The sequence below is a fragment of the Orbicella faveolata genome, unplaced genomic scaffold (assembly GCF_042242905.1).
Source record: "Orbicella faveolata isolate gen_17 unplaced genomic scaffold, um_ofav_v1 contig_15, whole genome shotgun sequence".
NCBI lineage: Eukaryota > Metazoa > Cnidaria > Anthozoa > Scleractinia > Merulinidae > Orbicella > Orbicella faveolata.
The window spans coordinates 9,777,444-9,797,500 of record NW_028301542.1 but is presented as its reverse complement, the minus strand read 5'-3'; the positions used below and the strand labels follow the sequence as shown (position 1 = coordinate 9,797,500).

The 20,057-nt window shown below is 39.5% G+C and overlaps 2 protein-coding genes across 5 annotated transcripts in view; both read left to right on the top strand.

Annotated features, from left to right (window-relative positions):
• LOC110051283 (uncharacterized) overlaps positions 1-2,966 on the top strand; it is a 39,410-nt gene extending 36,444 nt beyond the window's left edge. For all 3 annotated transcript variants that reach the window (XM_089288360.1, XM_089288361.1, XM_089288358.1), the window contains one exon: positions 1,910-2,966. In XM_089288360.1, coding sequence (XP_089144486.1) covers positions 1,910-2,703 — 794 coding nt within the window. In that variant the 3' untranslated portion in view covers positions 2,704-2,966. The remainder of the gene's footprint in view (positions 1-1,909) is intronic.
• A 4,441-nt stretch (positions 2,967-7,407) lies between these two features.
• Positions 7,408-18,956, top strand: LOC110051341 (uncharacterized). 2 transcript variants are annotated; one of them, XM_020757376.2, is made up of 5 exons: positions 7,408-7,523; positions 7,850-7,910; positions 14,809-15,030; positions 15,514-16,777; positions 17,687-18,956. In XM_020757376.2, the coding sequence occupies exons 3-4, from the start codon at positions 14,857-14,859 to the stop codon at positions 16,759-16,761; spliced, it is 1,422 nt and encodes a 473-aa protein (XP_020613035.2). In that variant the 5' UTR covers positions 7,408-7,523; positions 7,850-7,910; positions 14,809-14,856; the 3' UTR covers positions 16,762-16,777; positions 17,687-18,956. The 2 variants fall into 2 exon arrangements, with proteins under 2 accessions (XP_020613035.2, XP_089144483.1); XM_089288357.1 differs by lacking the exons at positions 7,408-7,523; positions 7,850-7,910 and adding an exon at positions 7,988-8,352.
• The last annotated feature ends 1,101 nt before the right edge of the window (positions 18,957-20,057 follow it).

The following is a 20,057-nucleotide window of genomic DNA, read 5'->3' as shown; positions in this document are numbered from 1 at the left end:
AAACTTTAGCACTGGGATAATCCTTTACTAATAAGCGAATACCTAGCTAAAAATGATTTACAAATTGAGCAATAATTGCCAAGGATAACTACAATTGGTTTAGGTAAGAATATGTAAACATTAAGTAACTAACCATAAGAGGGTATTGCATTAACAGGTAACAAAACCATGCAGCATTAAATCGAGTAATTTGTTGTGATGTGCCAAGGTCGATCTAAAAAGTATATCGATAGAATACTTAAAATAAAGTTCACTATGGTACAGGTAAAGTTCAACTGTAGGAAAGTCATAACAAGGCAAAAAAGAACAAGGATTGTTTTAATTGAGATAGACTCTAAATGATAACTAAATCTTTTAACAAGCACCATCCGTGACATTGCTTTTTGAGTCTCGATCTTAAATAACGCGAATGATATTAATTGGTTTACTGAGTCTACTTTATAACAGAACCATAAAATGAAGAACGTAGCGCGTTAGGAGACACCATCACTGTAGTGAGGGACTGAAGCAACACATATCTCATATACATATATTAGAACTGAAGCCGTATATCAAACTAAAATTATGATAAATATTAAACGCAAACGTTGGCTGTGGCCAATGGAATGTGCATAGGTGTACACTAAACCCAGCTAGCCTACATGACTGTGTTATACAAAACATTGTATAAACAATAAAGAGTGGAAAATCAACGTTGAAGATAACTGATAACTGACTCTGACTGCTCGAGCCACTAACGGTACATAAGAATAATATTGTTTAAGGATAAATAACGGGTTAAAATTTTACTTTCCTGATTAGCAGATTGCATAACCCTTTTAGACTATTAAGTTCTCTTGCAGATCAAGTCAGTGTGCCAGCTACTGACTAACAGAATGCATGGCCACTATTACTGTTTTGTGTTTTTACTGAGAATACGAAAATAAACACGAACTAAATACAAAACTAAACCCTGTCTATACACAACGTGTAAAGACAAAAGGCAACATAAATTGACGCTAAGAACACCTTTTGCAAATCCACGTGAAGTGTACATACATCTGTTACACAGTCTAACCATAACGACAAACACTTAAGAGATTACTGTCAGCCAGCCGTTCTTCTAACCCTGATTCGATGTCTAATGCTAACCTCGTGGTAAGTTCAATTTGAAATTTGTTTCTAGTTTTTTATACAGTACTTTTTCCATAGATGTCATTGGGCAAAATAAAATAATTTTCATTACTAACGTCTAAGTTCACAATGTGGTATAATACCCTTGTCTGGAGTTTCTTTTACCATTACCCGTAACATTAACAGTTGTTGTTTTTCCTGACTAAAATCGCGTTTTTGGTTGTTACAATTACTTGACAACTGTGCATTTAACATCAAGTTACATTTAATCATAATGTAAATTAATTTTAAACTGAAATACTTTTTGGTTGTTTGCCATTTAATTTTAGACTGTTAAACCAGGTTTCCACACCTCTAACTGTGCACCATTCTAGAAGTTTTTTACTCGCTTTAAGATAAATTATTATTTTAGTTAAAGAAAAAAACTGTTTTCTATTAAATTGTTATGCATTGTGTGGCATGTAACGATAACTGTAAGTTACACCTTGTTTTGTCTGCAATGTTTTTACCTGTACTGGCAACTTGTTAAAACAGAATGCGTCCGCCCTTTAAGTGAAAGAAGACATTAGTTTCCATACATTGTGGCCATTGATAGCGGCTGGTGAAAAAGTGAATCAAGCAAATCTTTTCCATGAAGTTTAAAAAGAATTTTTGATGGGGCAGTAGCAGGAGAGATACAAGGAAATTAAGGGACTTCCAAAGATTTCTGCTGCAAAGAAGATGCAAGAGATTAGGCAGATATGTTACAACTTGGACGTAATGTTATTCAGTGATCTATTAATATTCACATTTACAGGTGAAAAACAAGATAACCTTCAAACAGAAACAGCAGATGAAACAAAACAAAACACAGCTGAAAATGTACAGGATATAGCTGAGAAACCTGCAGATGAAGAAGTCCAACAACAAGCTTCCCCGGAGGGTGGGGATGGTACCACTGAGCAAGTAACAGATAAAGACAGTGGTGAGGTTCCAGCCCAAGAGGAAGGAAATGTACAACAAGACGAAGGAGCTGACAAACCAGAGAGTGAAAGCAAGCCTGTTAACGAAGGTGAAGAAGCAGTGGCTAACAAGGAGGAAGAGACACCTGGCGAGAAAGGTGACGAAGAAAGTCAGCAAGAACAGCAGGAAGGGATCTCAGCTGACAATCAGCAGGAGGCTAATGAAAATGCCGAAGGTACGCCTGAGGAGATTCAGGAGGTTAAAGAGGAGGCTCAGGAAGAGGTCAAAGAAAGTGCAAGTGATGACAGCAAACCTGAAGATAGTCAGAATCCTGAAGAGGGTCAGAAACCAGACGATAGTCAGAACCCTGAGGAGAGTCAGAATCCTGAAGAGGGTCAGAAACCAGACGATAGTCAGAACCCTGAGGAGAGTCAGAATCCTGAAGAGAGTCAGAATCCTGAAGAGAACCAGAAACCGGAAGAGGGTCAGAACCCCGACGAGAGTCCGAAACCTGCAGAGGAGAACAATTCAGAAGAGACAGTAAAGCCTGAAGGTGAAGATGTCGCTGTTGCTGATGATAATGCTGAGCAGGTTAAGAATGAGTCGAACCCTGAAGAGGATAGCAAGCCAGGTGATGGAGGGTCGTGAATACGCTCTTGCCATGGACTTTGTCGACTAAAAATTCCCCAAATTTGTTCTAGGTTTTGCTTGTTTTTGAAATGCATGTAATTCCCAAAATTGTTCATTTTATTTATTTGACATGTGTTGCACTCGTGATGTTTTCGAATAGCTAAATGGAACTTAAGGTATTTGGTTGAGGTGTAAATATAGTATGTTATCCATGAGTTATAGCTATCCAATACTAACACTATAATGTTGTACATACGTTTTAGTAAAAGTGCATTTGAAAATTCTGCTTAAAGTCAGTTATTGCGTTCGGAGAACCCAAGCCTAATTTGACCTGTGGCTTTCTTGAGTTGGTTGTCCTGTGCACGGTTATATGCAGAAAAAAACCACATTCCTGTAAGGACCCCAAAATGGCCACCCCGCTTGATTTTTGCATGGGCATTTCACGGCCAGTAAACTGGTACCGTTACTAAGACATGTGACAAGACATGTGGCGAACATGTGAGCATGTGAGTAGGCCATGTGAGCTTGTCTTTGCACTGGATCTTTCTATGACTTCTTTTCATTCAGTCGCCGTAGGCTTCGCTATTTTGTGCACTCAGCGTTGGATTTCGGTGAATTTAAACGCTTCGACGGCAGCGTTTATCGAAATCTGAGGGAATTGTCCTTGTTTATTTTATATCTTAACGAACACGACTTTGAATCGCTGTGGGAACAGCTATTCATTTTGATTGCATTTGTTGATTAGTTCCAGTCGCGACAGAGATATGTAGCTCAGTCTTTATCCGGTTGAATATTGTTTGGAATCGCGGAAAGGTACTCTGAAGCCGAGATCCATAGCTAAGAGGGAGGCTGAACCAAGGAACGGCAAATTATGTAAATACTGTCTACTATCTTCATCAGGAGAAATACTCGAACAGTCGTACGGAGTTTGTTTGCGCTGACGATAAACGAGCACACGATTGCAAATGTTTGCTTATGTTTGTGCTTCCAGCTTAGAATAATGTAGGTAAAATATACTTTTACAAATTAGCTTTTACGCTTAAACATTACCAGTTAATGTGAGAATATTTAGCACGAAATTTGAAGGCTATAAATGGAAATATTTTGCTGCTATTAAACTTGTGAGTCTACGGAAACTGGCGCTGTCACGCAACGTATCAACAAATCAACAAAACGCACTCACAATCTTTGATTACTACTAGTTTGCTTAAGATTTTTTTTTTACCGCAGACTTTGGTCTTCTCACAAGAAAACGAAGAGACACCAGATAAAATGTTTTTCACAACTCGCACGCCAATGTGATTTTCCCTTGTCAGTCTCCTCATTGTAAGGCCAAAATCAGAAAAATTGTTATTTCTTCTAGAACATCAGTATTCAAATAATGGTAGTAAATACCATTTGCTGAAAGAAACCCGTTGGAGTGACTACGGAGTAATGGTAGTGGTTTTTCCAAAATAAGCAAACCAATCGAACGAGATGAGATTCACCATACCGTAACTGGTTTTAGTTAATGAGACTTAAGGTCCGGTAATACGGGCAACATTTTTCTTCAACTTGTCTCGCAGCATTGTTGCATTGCAAGTTGAAACACATTGTTGCGCGTATTACTGCGTTTGTGACCAACTTGTCTCGCAGCAAAATACAGTGTTGTAAGTTGAGGCAATATGTTGCGCAAAGTAGACTCGAGTTCTACTTTCTGCAACAAATTTTAGTTTTGCTGCTCGTATTACCACTGAAGCTACAACTTGTCTCGCAACAAATTTGAATTCAACGCTTGTGATTGGCTGTCGTGAAGCGCGGGAAATAAGAAAAAACATGGCTGACGGTGAAGACGAGCCTGAATTCGAAGTAGACCAGTAACTCTTGAAAAGTCATAAATTTGCCCTGTACAAAGACCTCGAGGGCTATCATAGTCTTTGAGACACCTCGTTTGTCCGGTCAAAACAAGCAGCAAAAAAGGCACAAGGCTTGGAAGAACTGTCGCAAAAATACAACTTTCCGCCTAGGTACCTGAAACGACACTGTGCTTCATACTGAGAGGACTTCGCTGGCACGGAAAATTAACTGAGAAGAAAATGATGGCCAGAAGTCGAAGTGGAACTTCGTCGAAATGCTAAATTATATTAAAGAAGGCGCCATCTATATTTAAGCAGGATTAACCAAGTATACCTGTAGAATTCTGCAGACTTGCAACACTGTATTTTGCTGCGAGACAAGTTGGTCACAAACGTGGTAATACGCGCAACAATATGTTTCAACTTGCAATGCAACAATGTTGCGAGACAAGTTGAAGAAAAATGTTGCCCGTTTTACCGGACCTTTAGGCAGATGGTAAGGTATTTTCCGCCGTTTAGTTCCGAACGGAAAAAGAGGACTTCCTCTGGGAGTAATCTGCAATTTCCAAACGGATTTTCCGAAAAATTACTTTCAACCGAAATTTCGGGATTTTTGGCTAAATTATGACTTTCACCATCATGATATCTTTGTTTCAGACAACAAACAAAGCTTTTTGGCTCCACGAGTTACCATATTTCTTACCTATGGTGCTCCGCTTGCTCGCCTCGGGCGCGCAGGAGCTCCGCTATAATATTTATGGAAATCAGCAATTGGCAGTATTCAATTAGAGATAAACCTTTTATGACATAAATCTGTTCCGCAATGTAAGTCGGCTGTAAAGCCGCTCCTACTAACAGGTCTGTTCCCGCCAAACAGGCCAGCAGAATGTTATATTTGCCTTGCAATCTAGGTCTCGCCATTATCGCCAGCACATTCATCAGGATCGTTACAGGAAAGCTTAGGATGTTCAGGATTATTGCTGCCATGGCGAAGGCAATCTTTTCCACGTGGTAGTCCTGCTTCCAAACTATCTCGTTCATGGGACACATTTTAATCAAGGATCCCGCTTTAGATTCGGTTAGGTTCAAGATTTACATGCGATGGGCGTATATAAGGGTCTGAGAATATCCCAGGGGGCCTAAATAAAATATCAACAGTCAATGGCAAACTTTTTCCATAGAGCCTAAATAACCTATTAGATGTTTGACGCAAGACCACGCAGTTATCCAATTTGAGAAATAGTCATGATGCGGCTTTTACGCGAATGAGAGTAGTCAAAGAATAACCGACCTTCAAATGAGATCTTACTATCCAAGTGAAAATAGTTTACTTACTCAAAATACGGACACAGAGTCTGCCTGGCTTTGTGCTTGAAGTTGTCAGTGCATGTACGTGGCGATAGAATAAATGAATAAAACTAATGTAAAGTTTTGTTTGAGTTTTTGTTTTTTCTTCCAGATTGTAAAACCCATAATTCCATAAAGACGGCCTCATACACACTATTCCGGATTTAATTTTAAAACGGTCTATCTACATTGACAACGAATGAAATGTTTTCCGTCAACAGTAAGGTTTTTAGTATCGTTTTCACTCTCAACGCTGAAAATGTTTGTTAAAGTATGCTCACATTACTTGTTGTGAGGTCAGCATTTTCCGTCCACACAAAAACACACTGCCGGCTTTTTCAAATTTCCCCACTGTGGAGAGCGTTTTCAAAAAGCTCCATTTTCGCCTTCTTTAATTCGGATTAGTGTGGACGGGGCCTAAAAGCGAAGAGCAACTAAACAGTAATTTAGGAGTCTTAAAATGTAAGCAAGACGTTACATTACAAGCAGTCGATACAGATCGATCGATGGGCTCTGTCACGGTGCTAGCTGCATTTTATCTCATTAATGTACGAGGATGTTAATTTCTGTTACGCTTGAGCAAACTGAATCAACTAATAGAAAAATTTTATTCGACATACATAAAAATTGCAGGTATAGCCTGTGATAATTATTTCTATACATTTACGAAGCTTCCCCGAAATTCACCGGCCTCAGGTCGAAGCTGTCAGTGCGTAGATGTCGAGTTTTAAACTCGACATTTTTGATTGTTTAACTAAAGCACTGCTAACTGCCATTATTGGGGAGGCATCGGCATCCTTGGTGAAGCCTGTTTAAATTACGAACGTGTATACTGCGACTCAGTCAGCTTCATTGCACAACGATTTTGTAATCGAAATTTCACTGCAGATACCCATGTACATGTACCTAAGTTCGATAGATTCTTAATTACTGGCTGCTAGTAAAAGTACGATCACACCAGCATATCAAGCGCGCATTAGACTCTTAGTATTCACTGTATGTAATAGCCAGTAATCACAAGCACTATCGGCATTTTGGCAGTTTTATATCATCATTTTGGCAGTTTATATCATGAAATCACAGAGTTTCATTCAACGGATCAGTACTCCGCATTTGTACTCCGCACGACCAGCCATTCATGTCCTCGAAGCATAATTCAAACGAAGCTAATCATGGTGTAGAGGGGCCCATTTCTCGAAAGCCCCGGAAACTTTTCGATTCGCGCCCGGAAAGCCATAGCAAAATCCCTTATGATTACAGAGCTGTTTTATACACATATTCTTAATATGAACAGAGGTTCCCTTCATACAAGAAGTTTCAGGCGTATACACTTCTCCGTTTTTTAGGTACAGATGAACTAAAAATGGCTTTCCGGGCCCGAAAAGCTTCCGGGGCTTTCAAGAAACTGGCCCCAGGGGCCCGTTTACGGTACTATCTGGGCATCATTTGCGGTACGGGGATCATTTGCGGTACGGGGAAAATTTACCGGCCTGTACAGATCGCGTGACAATCACAATCTTTGATCTTTGATCTTTGATCGAGAGATTTGGAAACAATTTCCGCTTTCACATTATTCCGCTTTGCACTGGCGTTGACCACATAATCCTACCACTTTTGTCGTTGGTTTATTTTGGAAGTGAGATTTTGGAGTAAGTGGTGAGTGATTACCTGAAAATTATGTTAAGAGCATAAAACCCATTACTGTTACCGCAGAATGTTGTTGTTTATTCCTGGAGTTGCCCTCATTCAGTGTTCACTAAATCGCTCGTCCAATATACACAGTTTATACTCTTCACCATCGATCACCAACAACCGGTTTCTATGTTTGTTTGTACTTCTGTTTTCCTCATTAAAAGGAAGACATTTTCTTCTATGACTTGAAAATTCAGCACTTGTACTTAGTGGTATGGCTGTTCCAATCAATTCGATGTTCGATTATATTTTTAACATATTAAACTCTATCTTTTTTGACATATTTTTAGGTTATACATTCCTTCTTTACTGTGAAGGATATCAGGGAAGGATTCTTTCAATCAAGAGACGGTAAGGAATATAGACTTCAGTTATAACAAAAATTCTTAATCGGTTCTAAAATTTGCAGAAGACGTTCCGTTAAATACACTCGTTTGTAGTTACAAGAGATCTAAGCTGGAGCTGTTTTCGCCCACCAAGCTTTGTATAATAACGCGCATTTTGCTTTTTGAGGGTTTCACCTAAGAACTGCTGACAGTAAGTACTGGAACTATTTCAATTATTTTATAAAGGCATTTCTTTCCTTGTCTATAATGGCCATTTTCAGCAGGGTGTTTTGAGATGGGTGGATAGCGGTTGACCTTACTGAGAATAAATAATTTTGAACTACACCTCTTTTATACGCGCGTGATGTTACCAGGAAAAAACTTGCTGTTCATGTGATCCGGTTACGAAACAAACGTCATTGATATGTTGTGAATTGGAGGTAGACTCTGGGAAACAAAAGTGAAAGGTAAATTCCCCGAATGAATAGTTTTAGGAAGCGAACTGTCACTGTCATCGTCATAGTCATTTAACAATTGGTTCATGCGTCAGCGTGCGTTCATAGAGATATGAAGCACGCGGGAAGTTTGGAGAGCACGAAAGATGCGTAAGAGTTGCTCGCGGCATAGCCAAGAGCAAGTCTTGCTTCTTGAGTGCTCTCCAAACTTCCCAAGTTTTTCATACCTGTATGAACGCACAGCTGAAGCATGAACCAATTGTTTTATAACATTTTCAAGGCGGTAGTTTAACGCGGTCGGTCCTCAGCGTGTTCAATAGGAATATCAGTGAAGCGCGAATTTGATTACACGAATTTACTAGCTATGTTATAATGTACTTTGATCGAAAGATCCAGAAATGAGTTCCGCTTTCAGCTCTGCTTTCCACCGATCTCATCGCGAGTTCAGGGTCTAGCTCTGCCATTTTTTTTAGAACTGTGATACAACTTATGACTGATCATGTTTTTTTATACAGCTGCGTGTCGTTTCCTCGTGTGTGTAAAGTAGTGATGTTAGGACTTGCTTGTTTTCCTAATGGTCTCTAAAAATTGCTTCTGGTTAGTTGGAAATAATGCTTTGGTAAGATTTGGTTCCTATCTCTCTTGATCGATCGCTTCCAAGTTCATGATCGCTCATAGAACCAAGTACATTATTGTCGATCAGAGTTCTTCAGTGGCCATCGATTCAGAGAATCAGTCGGGATGACGCGAATCCTAACTTTTTGTCGATGGAATGACATTGTGTTCAATTAACTTTGAAAATTGTTCACTGAGGACTTTTTTGGAAGAGCAGTGTTTTAACGAAAGAGCCACAAATAGACCTTTTTACGGATACAGCGGCCATCTTGAATTCTATTGTTTTGAGATAGATATTACATTGTATTATCGGAAGCCAAGGGGGCAAATTCACATATTTTGTCAGTATGAATTTGGGTTTCGTCCAAATTTTTTTGAAAGCTTATTTATTTTTTATTTTCCTTCATCTCAGAGTGCTTATAATCTGATACAAAAGGTGTAAAAAAATCAAACCGGTTCGAAAATTTCAGACATTTCAAGAAAGTTTCGAATTCAGCACGTTCCACGACTCTGAACTGTTGTACTGTTCGTGTAAAACTTACGCGGTATAACAGCGAGACAGACAGGAACAAAATGAAATCTGTAAAATGCAAGGTCAAGTCATGACACTTCAAATGCCTTTTTTCTATAACAGAAAATCTTTAAAAAAATCCTACCAATTTCTCAAGTACGCATGTGCGTATTTGCGTAAAGGACGCCTCGCCCCTGATATAAAGCTCTTTTTAAGTATTTAAAAATTACTTGATTATAAAGATGCCAGGTCAGTTGGCTGAGTTGATTACTTTCACGTATTGTGATTAGGTGTTGATATATTTGTATGTTGAAACAATGCTATTAAAGGACATGACAGTGTTGCTTTTTCTGACGAGTGGTAACTTCAACTGTTTCGTAACTGCAACTTAATTCATTTAAAGGAATTTTCAAGTGAAAGACGAAATTTTCAATGCACACTTGCTTTTATTCGACACAGGTCGAAACAAAGCTCTGAAACCGCAGAAACGTATTTCGCGTGGACCATCGTTTCATGCGCATTGACCAACGTTTTGACGTAAAGGCTAGTCTACACTGAATAGAGTGTCGCTGTGTCCGCTCAAGCTAAAATTGTATTTATCCACTAACATTATGGCATTTTTCTGTTAAAGGGTTAAAAGCAATTAGCTTGCACGAGGGACAATAGCGCTAATTTTAGACTTGAAACTATCGCATAAAACCATGGCATAAAATTACCTTACTCTGCCTTGAGCCTGGCCTTGAGAATGGTGTCACGATGACGCCGAAACGTCGGCTTTTAAATGAATTTTGGCTCGTTTATGCTTTAAAAATCGTCATTGGTCCAATTTTAGAAAGTGAATGATGAAACATTATTGAACTCGGTTTTCGAAAAATATCGAGATTTATTCGTGGCTCACAGATAAATCACGCCACAGATAAATGACGTGCAAAAAATGTGCACTATCCACGTAGTTTGAAATTTCAGTCGTTCACAATAACATCTTCTCGATCTTCCTGTCTCTCCCGCTGATTTACGAATGAACAGCATGAAAAAATCTTTGTTTCTATACATGAATAGTGATCAATTTGCATTTCTCTGTTAAAACGTTAAAAGCAATTTAGCTTGCACGCGGAAAAATAACGCGCAATAAACAAACAATCCATCAGACTTTCTCATTCCCGAAATGTGTGAGGCCAAAGCGAACGAATAGGCCTTAAAGCTCGTTTTCCGCTTCATTAGAGTGCCCATGACATGAAATCAAAATTTTTATTTTTCCATTCGAAATTTCATATTAATTAAATCAACTTCTGCGAAAGAATTTTTCGATTTGAACAAAACGGAAAGTTTCTATGAATTTGTTTAACCCCGGCCATGAAGACCATTTCTATTTGACACACCCCTTCCGCTCATCAGTACAATATTGGCTCGCAGTGACGTAATTCAGGAACGCCTGTTGCCGTGTTTTATTTGTTTATTGTTAAGTCCAACCCAAAGGCACCTTTCAGTCTTTCTTTTCCTTGACTTAATTGCCCCCAACGAAATTTCTCTGGGATTTAAAAGCGCTTTTAAAATCACGTTTTCCTAAATCTACGTCAAAAGTTCCTCAATTAACGTCATAATTGAATAGAATCTGAGAGCAGACAAAGACAAGTGCTGTTTCAAAATGGCGGACGATCTGAGCGAGTTAAAAATAAAATACAGTCCAGGACTGCATTTGGCTACTGCTTAGCTTTATTTTGGTATAATATAGGTGATTTGCACGATGGCGTCATTTTACTACAACTATTAGAATCCTTCAGTTTCTTTTTTTTTGTCTTGCTAATTCTGGCAATTGTTATTTAAAACCCACCGTGGTTTAAAAATTTGAACAATAAAGGAAAATTCTGGTAGTTGTGGTAAAATGGACAGCTGTTGTCAATGTCAATTTTTTTTATCGAAAATACTAACTTGAATACAACGTAAAAAGAACAGACTATTTTACGTGAAATGTGCACGACGTTGAGCTATCGACGTTTAAAAACAAATTATAGAGACAGTGAAAAACTGCTCTAGCTGTTTTACCTGCCATCTTGGTTTCTTTGCCAAGGCTTGTCTCTTTAACAATGGAAAGATGGACATAAAATCCTTGTAAAAAGTGAATTTGGTGATGAAGACTGGTACAACGTGAAATTAATGGCAAAAATCATCATTGTAGCAGGGAAATATTTGAAAACAGACGGGATGCTGAACATGAGTGGATACCGAACACTTCCAAAAGGATGTATGATCAATAAGATCAAACCCTTTAGAGAAGTCAGCAAAGAATATTCTTGCAGCGCATTCCCCAGTGTCAGTAACCTCATGAATAGCCTATAAGAGGTAAATTAGGACGTCGACAGTAGAATGACCTTCCCTGGCATATTGGCGGGGATCAACGTTCTCAGAAATTTGTGCAATAAGTCTGCTCCTTGTGAATCCTTCATAACCTTAACGATAGTACATGTCAGAGCGATTGGTCTCAGATCGGATTTAATTTCTTGAGGGGGGAACACTTTAGATAGTGGATTTACGATGGAACTCTTAAGTAAGTCAGACACATATCCTTCCACTAACGACCGATTATAAAGGTCTATGATAACTGGGGCCAATTCAGGTGCAAATTCTTTACGGACCCTGTTTGGAATCATATCAGGACCAATAGCTTTACAAGTGTTCAAACTAGACAGAGATGCCTGAACTTCGCTCAATGTTACCAGGAGAACAGGGGAACAGGTTGAATAGTTGGCTCGGAGTAATCTAAGTATTGAAGGCCATCCGTCAGACTAACATGGAAATTATTCCCCTTGTTGGCTAAGGACTTTAAATCTTTACAGTCTTCATCTAAAAACTAGTGAAACCATTCATGTTGGATATCTTGACCGGTTAAAGATTTAATTTGCCTCCACCATTTTTTCACGTCCATCTTTTCAAGATCTGCGACTTTGTGATTGTAGTAGCGATACATAGCTAATTTAATCTCTTTCTGGACCCTGTTCCTTAAAACTTTGTAATTAGCGGAATCTTTTCCATCACGAACAAAGGCTGTTTGGCGCTTCTTTATAAGCATTTTAATTTTTTTTGTATTCCAAGATCTGTCAGTTGGGTATATACGGATAGATTTAAATGGCAGAAAGGTATCAACTACACTCTGAAGTTCCGTAATAAACGTTTGGAATATTTCCGGGCATGAAGTAGATTCGAGGACCTGCGACCAGTCTTTCGTTGTCAACCAACGCCCAAAAGTGCGCCACGCGCTGTTCCTGAGATCTCTAACCTTCACTTTACGAGTCTGGGAAGGCACGCTTGTAATTAACTTTGGTCTCGCCAAAATCATATTATGGTCAGAGGTGGCAATCTTTGGGAGTTGTGAGACAACCAGTAATACTAAGGAATGTAATAGCAAGAACTTGTGCCGTACGAAGCGTTCTAGCTCATTTATTACCTTCAATCAAGGGCACAGTGTGCAAAAGCTAACAATTTTCCCTGTTTTTTTTTTTTTTTAATCAAATTTTTAGTAGTGTATAAACATAGTATTGTTAGGTAGTATAAATTTTTGGAGCTTGTATTCTATCCCTGCAATGGTGGTTAAATATACAGTTATTATCATAATTATTATTATTATTATTATTATTATTATTATTATTTTAAGTCCTTAAAGTCTTGCCGCTTTTAACTTATGGTGCCGAGTTCAATCCATGAGCCTAGGGCAGTCATAAGTCTGCTGGATTACTTGATGGATAGAGTCCTCCTAAGTATGTGAGCAGTTCCAAGGAGGACGGTCTTCTGTAGCTCTGTTATTCTAATATATTGCCTGGGATCTTTTGGTATAGGTGGTCGTTCAGGTAAGTTTGTCTCTTTCACAATCTCCCACTTCCTCAAAATTTTTATTATTATTATTATTATTATTATTATTATTATTATTATTATTGTGCCAAGGCAGCCCCTCCCCACCCCCACCCCGAAGAGTAGAAGGGTAACGCTTCGTTTGATTTCAGGAGCAACGCCCCAAGACGATGAGTTGTTTTCTTCATTTCTTTCTTTTTTGGGGGGCGGGGGAGGGGGGGGGGGGCGGGGGGGGGGAGGAGGTAAACTGACTCACTAAACTGACTTCCATAGGTCTTCGACCCAATTCGAGCAAATATTGAAAGCGTAACTCGATACCAGGCATGTGAAACATACAACATACAACCAGGAGCCATAATCGGGGTCCCCAATTATGGCTCCTGGTACAACCAATTGATATCACGATGAAATCTCGCAACTCCTGTTTGCATGCGAAAAGTTGAATTATCGATGATGAGAAAACATATCACTTCAAAACGAATGCTGTATTGAATAAAAACGAAATTAACTTTGAACGACATTTGTTCACGAAAGAATTCACCATCTGCATCTTGTAGGTTGCGTGTGTCGAAATATCAAAGGAAGACCACTGCAAAACGCGGAGCGTAAATAATCTTCAGAGGCGCGAATTCAGTGAGAAATGTCTGCCATTTCATTGAATTTGTGTTTCACTTAAGAGGAAATGAATCATCGACGCAACAATGCCAACAAATTTAGTCGTAATTCACCGTCCACAAAGTTAAGCTAGGTGATTATCGAATCCTAATCGTAAAGGCTGTTCACCAGAGACAATTCTGCAAAAGTTGATGCCGCTAACATTCAGGAGTATCAACACATGATCGATAACATATAGAAACTAAGCGTCAAGAGGGTAAACTTTTATGTAGGTTTCCTTAAAAGGAGTAAAAGATTTTAGCTTATAAACGCTATCCCTGGTTTCCGAAGAGACAAGACTTTGAACAAACATCGAACTAAACCCGAACAAATTGCCAAAGGTAAAAGCGCGTAATTGAAAAACGTGAGAAATATTGGGTTCCTGTGCGAATTTACGGACTTAATTACAGCACCATGACACAGTGGCTACGCCCTCCCGGAAGGCATGCGCAGTAGCCACAAAAAAAGACGGAGAAATCATCTTTAGTGCAAATCGAAAAATTCTTCGCAGAAGTTCATCATTTAATATGGCCTTTCAAATGAGAAAATAAAAATTTTGGTGTTATGGGTACTTAAAATCCGCTTGCCGCTGGCGAATTTTTTCACTTTGACAACATTTTCATTTCGATATTTTTGACCAAAAAAGAAATTTTCTACGCTGCAGCAGAGAAAACAAACTCCCAGCTTCCAAATCAACATAGAAATTTAACAAGCGGGCAAACGAGCTCAAAGAAGAGCATAGAAATAGTCCCATATTTCAAAATTTTGCCTGCCACCTGAAAACGTATTCATGGATTAAACTTGCTTGGCTCGACATCATATTGACTGTTTTCGTCTTATTCTAGGAATATTAACTTCCTCACGATTGGCCATTTCCTGTCAATTTTCTCGTCATGGTATCCATACCTTTACCCGGGTTCGATGTGTCATTACCAGATCCATTAGATGGAAAATTGTCAACAGACGGAGAATCAGTAACGGGAAAGATGACAATATTTCCTGGAGTTAAAATTAATGGCGTGGCAGGAAGTCAGGCAACTATTGGTGGAGTGAGCAGTACAGTCAAGGTATGGTAATGCAGGAAACGGAGGATTATTGAACTAAGAGTTAGGTCCAAACAAACAGTAGGTACGCCCGCCAATGCAGGTAATAGTAATGCATGCGTAGGGGACGGAGAGTTATTAAACGTAGAATTAGATCCGAACAAACAATACGTTCGCCCGCCAGTGTAGACTGGGTAGGCGCGAAAAAAAATTCAGTTTGAAAGTCTTTTTTTAGCGTCAAAAGTTTGCACCACATAGTTTTATGGTTGCACCAAGGTTCAGAATTATGCTACAAGTTGTCAGTCATTCGTACCCAAAAATAGCTTGGAAATGCTTCACGCTGGCGCATGCGTAGACGTTTTGCCCCGGTGTTTGACGTTTTGCACCTGGTGTTTGTCTAGCAACGGGCATGCTTTGGGAACACCACTGTTATTTGGTTGAGCTGCTACGATCTAATACGCCTATGTATTTACGCTTATGTATTTGAACAAGTTTTTTGTTTTTAAGGTAAAAGATGGAAAGGCTTCCTTTGGAGGTAGCGTAAACATCCTCAAACAGTCTTTCACCTTTAACAATGGCGAACAGCTTAGTCTTTCGGCAAGTGTAGACGTCGAACAGCCACTTCGGTTTACCATCAAGTTAACAGGGTCAGACACCAAGCCAAATGTTTTGAAATTCGATAAGTCAGATTCCGAAGCTCTTCCCAAAACAAAGAGTACTTTGACAGGCTCAGTCATATTATACGAAGATCCACTTTTCAAAGACGCAGGCATTTTGCTTCCCGGCTTCACGACGTTTAAGAAGTGGACGCAGAAAGTGACGATATCTGTCGCAGCCACGATTGAAGATAAGCAATCAAAGGGAGGTGGAGAAAACAAGACCGCGTCCCTCACCCGCACACTGGAATGGGCGTTAAGACCTCTGTTCGGAAAGGACAACGATAGACCGGATCCAAAACCGGATCCTTTCCCCCCACCCGATCCCGACTTTCACTGGGAAAAAATCCCTGTTCCCGTAGCCCTGGCCGCTCTTCTATGCTACATGAGTTACAACAATCTGCCGCAAATCATCCAGCAACTTCCTCAAAATGTTTTGGGCGAACTTTTGGACGAGAGTTCTACGGTTATTGGCAGGATTAAGGGAATCTCTTTCAACGTTGAAAGAGCATTAAGCCAGTCGCAGGAAGAAGTCGATCAACTCTCCACCGAAACAAAAGCAATAAGTCAGGAAATGGAAGCCGCAGAAAGCGAAGTGAGCACAGCAGCGTCAGAAGTGGAGAGTGTGGAGGCTGAAGTCACAGCTTCTGAGGAAGTTTTGGCAGCGGCAGAAACGGCAGAAGCGACAGCTGCTGAAGAAGTTGCTGCAGCAACCGCAGCCGAAGCAGCAGCGGATGCTTCCGAAGCAGCCGATTGGTGGACGATCATTGGTGGTATTGTTTCTGGAGCTGCGATAGCCGCTGCAGTTGCAGCTCTCACAGCCGCAATCGCAAAGCGCAGCAAAGCAGTGAAAAAGAAAAAGCAAGCTCAAGACGACGTAAACAATAAGAAGACCACCCTTAGCCAAAAAAAGCTGAAGAAGAAGCAAGCTGAGGTAAAGGTAGAGCATGAGAACAATGAATTGAGTGCCAAACAGGAGAAGTTGAAGGAGGCGAAGGAAAAGAAACAGGATATGCAAGACGTGAAAGATGTTTTGCAAGCAGCCCATGTTGGCATTGAGCTGATAGAGAAAAAGCTCAAGGATGAACGCACGAAGTAAACGAGCACAAGTAAAGGTAAGAGGGTAGCGATGCTCCTATTTATATTGATTAATTATATTATATTTTATTTAATTAATATCATTAATTAATATTAATTAATATCAATAAAAATCTATGAAAGGTTTTACCTTCAGTAAAACGCAAACGAATCATTTCAAGATTATACTCTCCCTCTAGATTTGGTAGATCGCCAGAAATGTCATTGTCAGAGTTGATTTGCAAGCTCTAGCCCTTTAGTACTAACTTGAAATCGATGGGACAAAGCGGAAACTTCGCAGGATTGTTCATTCTTTAACACAAATTCAAAATTTTAAAGGAAGAGTTCTTCCATCTCGTGTTAGTAAAGGCTTAAAAGTGACAGCAAACTGCATATACGTGTGAACGATATTGTTTTGGTTGATATAGGAATCAAGCCCAAAAAGTGCACCCAGTCGCAATAAAATGTTGTTAGCAAGTGTTGTGAAAAGAGGCACCCTTGCTCATGAAATCGCGTTACTTTTATGTTTTAATTCCGGAGGGTGAGAGCCTCTCGCAAGCAGGTGCGTATAGCGAATGTGCTAAAGAAGGGTATGGAGTGCTCTCCATTTACACGGACTGACCGTTCAGACCAGCAAATTTTAAATTGGAATGAAAATTTTTCGCAAATGAGACCGCTCTGACCGACAAATTTGGAAATGCTGTTAACGAGGTCCAAAAATATCGGTCAAAAAGGTCTCATTTGCGAAACATTTTGCAATCCATTTAACAATTTGAGTGGTCTGACCGTATGCGTTAGGGTAGAGTTAAACGCTAGATCTCGTGCGTATTCTTTCGGGAAGGAATATTGCCCATGAAGCTGCGCTCTGCGTCCTCATCATCAAGGAATGACTCTAATATTCCTTTTCATTAAATGTGAACTAACGTTTTCTTTTCATTTTGCTTTAGATTGCGGCAAGTATCGACGCAATGAAGAATTGATCTGGCTGATGAATTTAAACCTTATGTAGATTCAACAAGATTAATCTAGTTTAATCTAGTTTAGTTTAAGTTAAATACTTTTCTCGTGGCAGCCTCTAACGCAATACGCTATGCAAAGTTTTCGATAGTGTAACTTGACAGATCTATAAGAAGATAACCAATAGAAATGAAAGAAAATGCTGACACCCTTTGAAATACTGATGCTTTGTGATTAACACTGCACAGTTACTTTGCATCAACGATCGCATTTGATACCTGATTAATTCGCCAGAATTTTAGTCGGTCGTTTTGGCGTTAACGGTTTGTGACGCCTTAGGAAAGCAATCGGCAAAAAGGATATAATTTTGTCGAATTCTGCATTTCATAACCTTTCTATTGATATCTAGTTTGTGGGAGTTTCCTTGAAAACAGCGCGCGTACGATTTTTTTTCTCTGTAGGACACCCGCGAAGCTTTGGGGTAACCTTAAACGAAACTGAAAGAAAACTGAACTTAGGGCTTCATTGTAGTATTTCCTTTAACTGTGTGGGGGCCTTTAAATAAAAATAGGCTCGCAATGAGTACATGTGGGTAGCCCCTTGTGCTTATACACCTTATCACAAAATGAGGATTAACCGCGGATTCCGTCTCCAGTAGCTTCGTTATTATGTTTGGTGGGGACGTTAAAGAATTCACACACTATCGTCGAGTTTCTGGTGTTGAGAGCTGCCAGTTGTTAATCATTATTCATCGTTTAGGACACGAGCCCCTGACTTGGGAGATTAGGCAACCAATGACCACTTTAGCGGCACATAAAAATTGATGGATTGATTGCTTGATATATTTGATTGATTGATGTGATTGATTGTTTGATTGATTGATTGACTAATTGATTGACTGACTGATTGATTTGATTGAATGAATTGAAAGAATACTTGTGGGGTGGATATCGATATTGTAGGGAACAGAACTCCATGCACAGGATGTTTTTGAGTAATTATCCCGAAACATTGCATTGATTACAATCAGAGGCCGAGATAGGCATTAAATTAATAAACGATACTAAAAGAAGCCAACAACCAATCGCAGGTTAGATTCAAGTTCACGTGATATGCTACATGTACCAGGCAGCAATTTTAAATGCGATATTCATGTCGTCCAAGGCAGATAAAGAGTGACTTTAGAAAACCGATAGGAACTTGTGTTTGTACTGATTAAATTGCTATAACAAAAAGAAATAAATTTTGAATATTATCATATTTGGAGAACAAGTTTCTTTTTATTAGTTATTTCATCAGAGCTTCCTGTTTGTCATTGGAATTATACCGTTCCTCTGACAAGCTGGCAGATTATGATTTGACATACAACACAAAAAGCAGACTGAAGATACTGTATTGGATTAAGTTGAGAAGCACACCTAATTAGATTGTGTTCATGATTGCAACCACTCTGCACTTTGCCGCGAAAATTTTGGCATGGCGTCATTCTACGATGTCGGCTTTACTACACATCACGGGCACGGTGCCTGATCAATCAAAAGGTTTAATGAACAAAACAATGGCTATGTACGTGCGTTTTAAGCCTGCGTTCATTTCTTTACATTTTTCCCGACGTTTCACTGCTGTGGCTTTTTATTGTCACTTTGAACGGTACAAAGCCTGTACCAAAGGCAATTAACTGTATAGGCAATGAAAAACGATACAACCCCGGCTAGGCGGGCCTCGATATTTTCATACGGTAAATGTAAAACACGACTTGGCGGTTACCTCACCTCGCAACTTTTATATGGCAATTGCGATCCCGGCTGACAGCCAGAGTGGCATTTCACCATGTAAAGCCCGCCTTGGCGGGTTACCTCATCCAACATGTAAACGCGATCAAAATAAAATGAGAGATTCTATGAAGGAGCAGGCTACCCCACCTAGGGTGGTTACCTCACTGCCTGGCGTTCCCCATCTCCATGTAAACTGGCCCTAAAAGCATATTCTTTCCTTTCCTTTGTTTCAACGGGAGAATATAACTGTTCTTAACAATAGCGAGAACACTCTATTTTAAACGTTGCCTGTGACACTACGTATTTATGGTGTTTTCAGATAAACCACTTGACACTAGCCTGGTTTCGGTGGTTGAAATCCAACATCATTCCCATTAGCCATATACTTGCCATTTTTTAAGGTCACCTGCGCATGTAAAAAAAGCCTTTAAATCCAAGGGGGTCTAGACCCTGATCCATTGCTTGAGTATCAAGGTTTTCTTCTAGAATGGTGAAAAAAATTGTACAGTATGGGAAACTAAGCCAAACTTAATAAGCTAGAAAACCAAAAATGGCATAGAAACCATAGTCGCAGAACAGGATCATA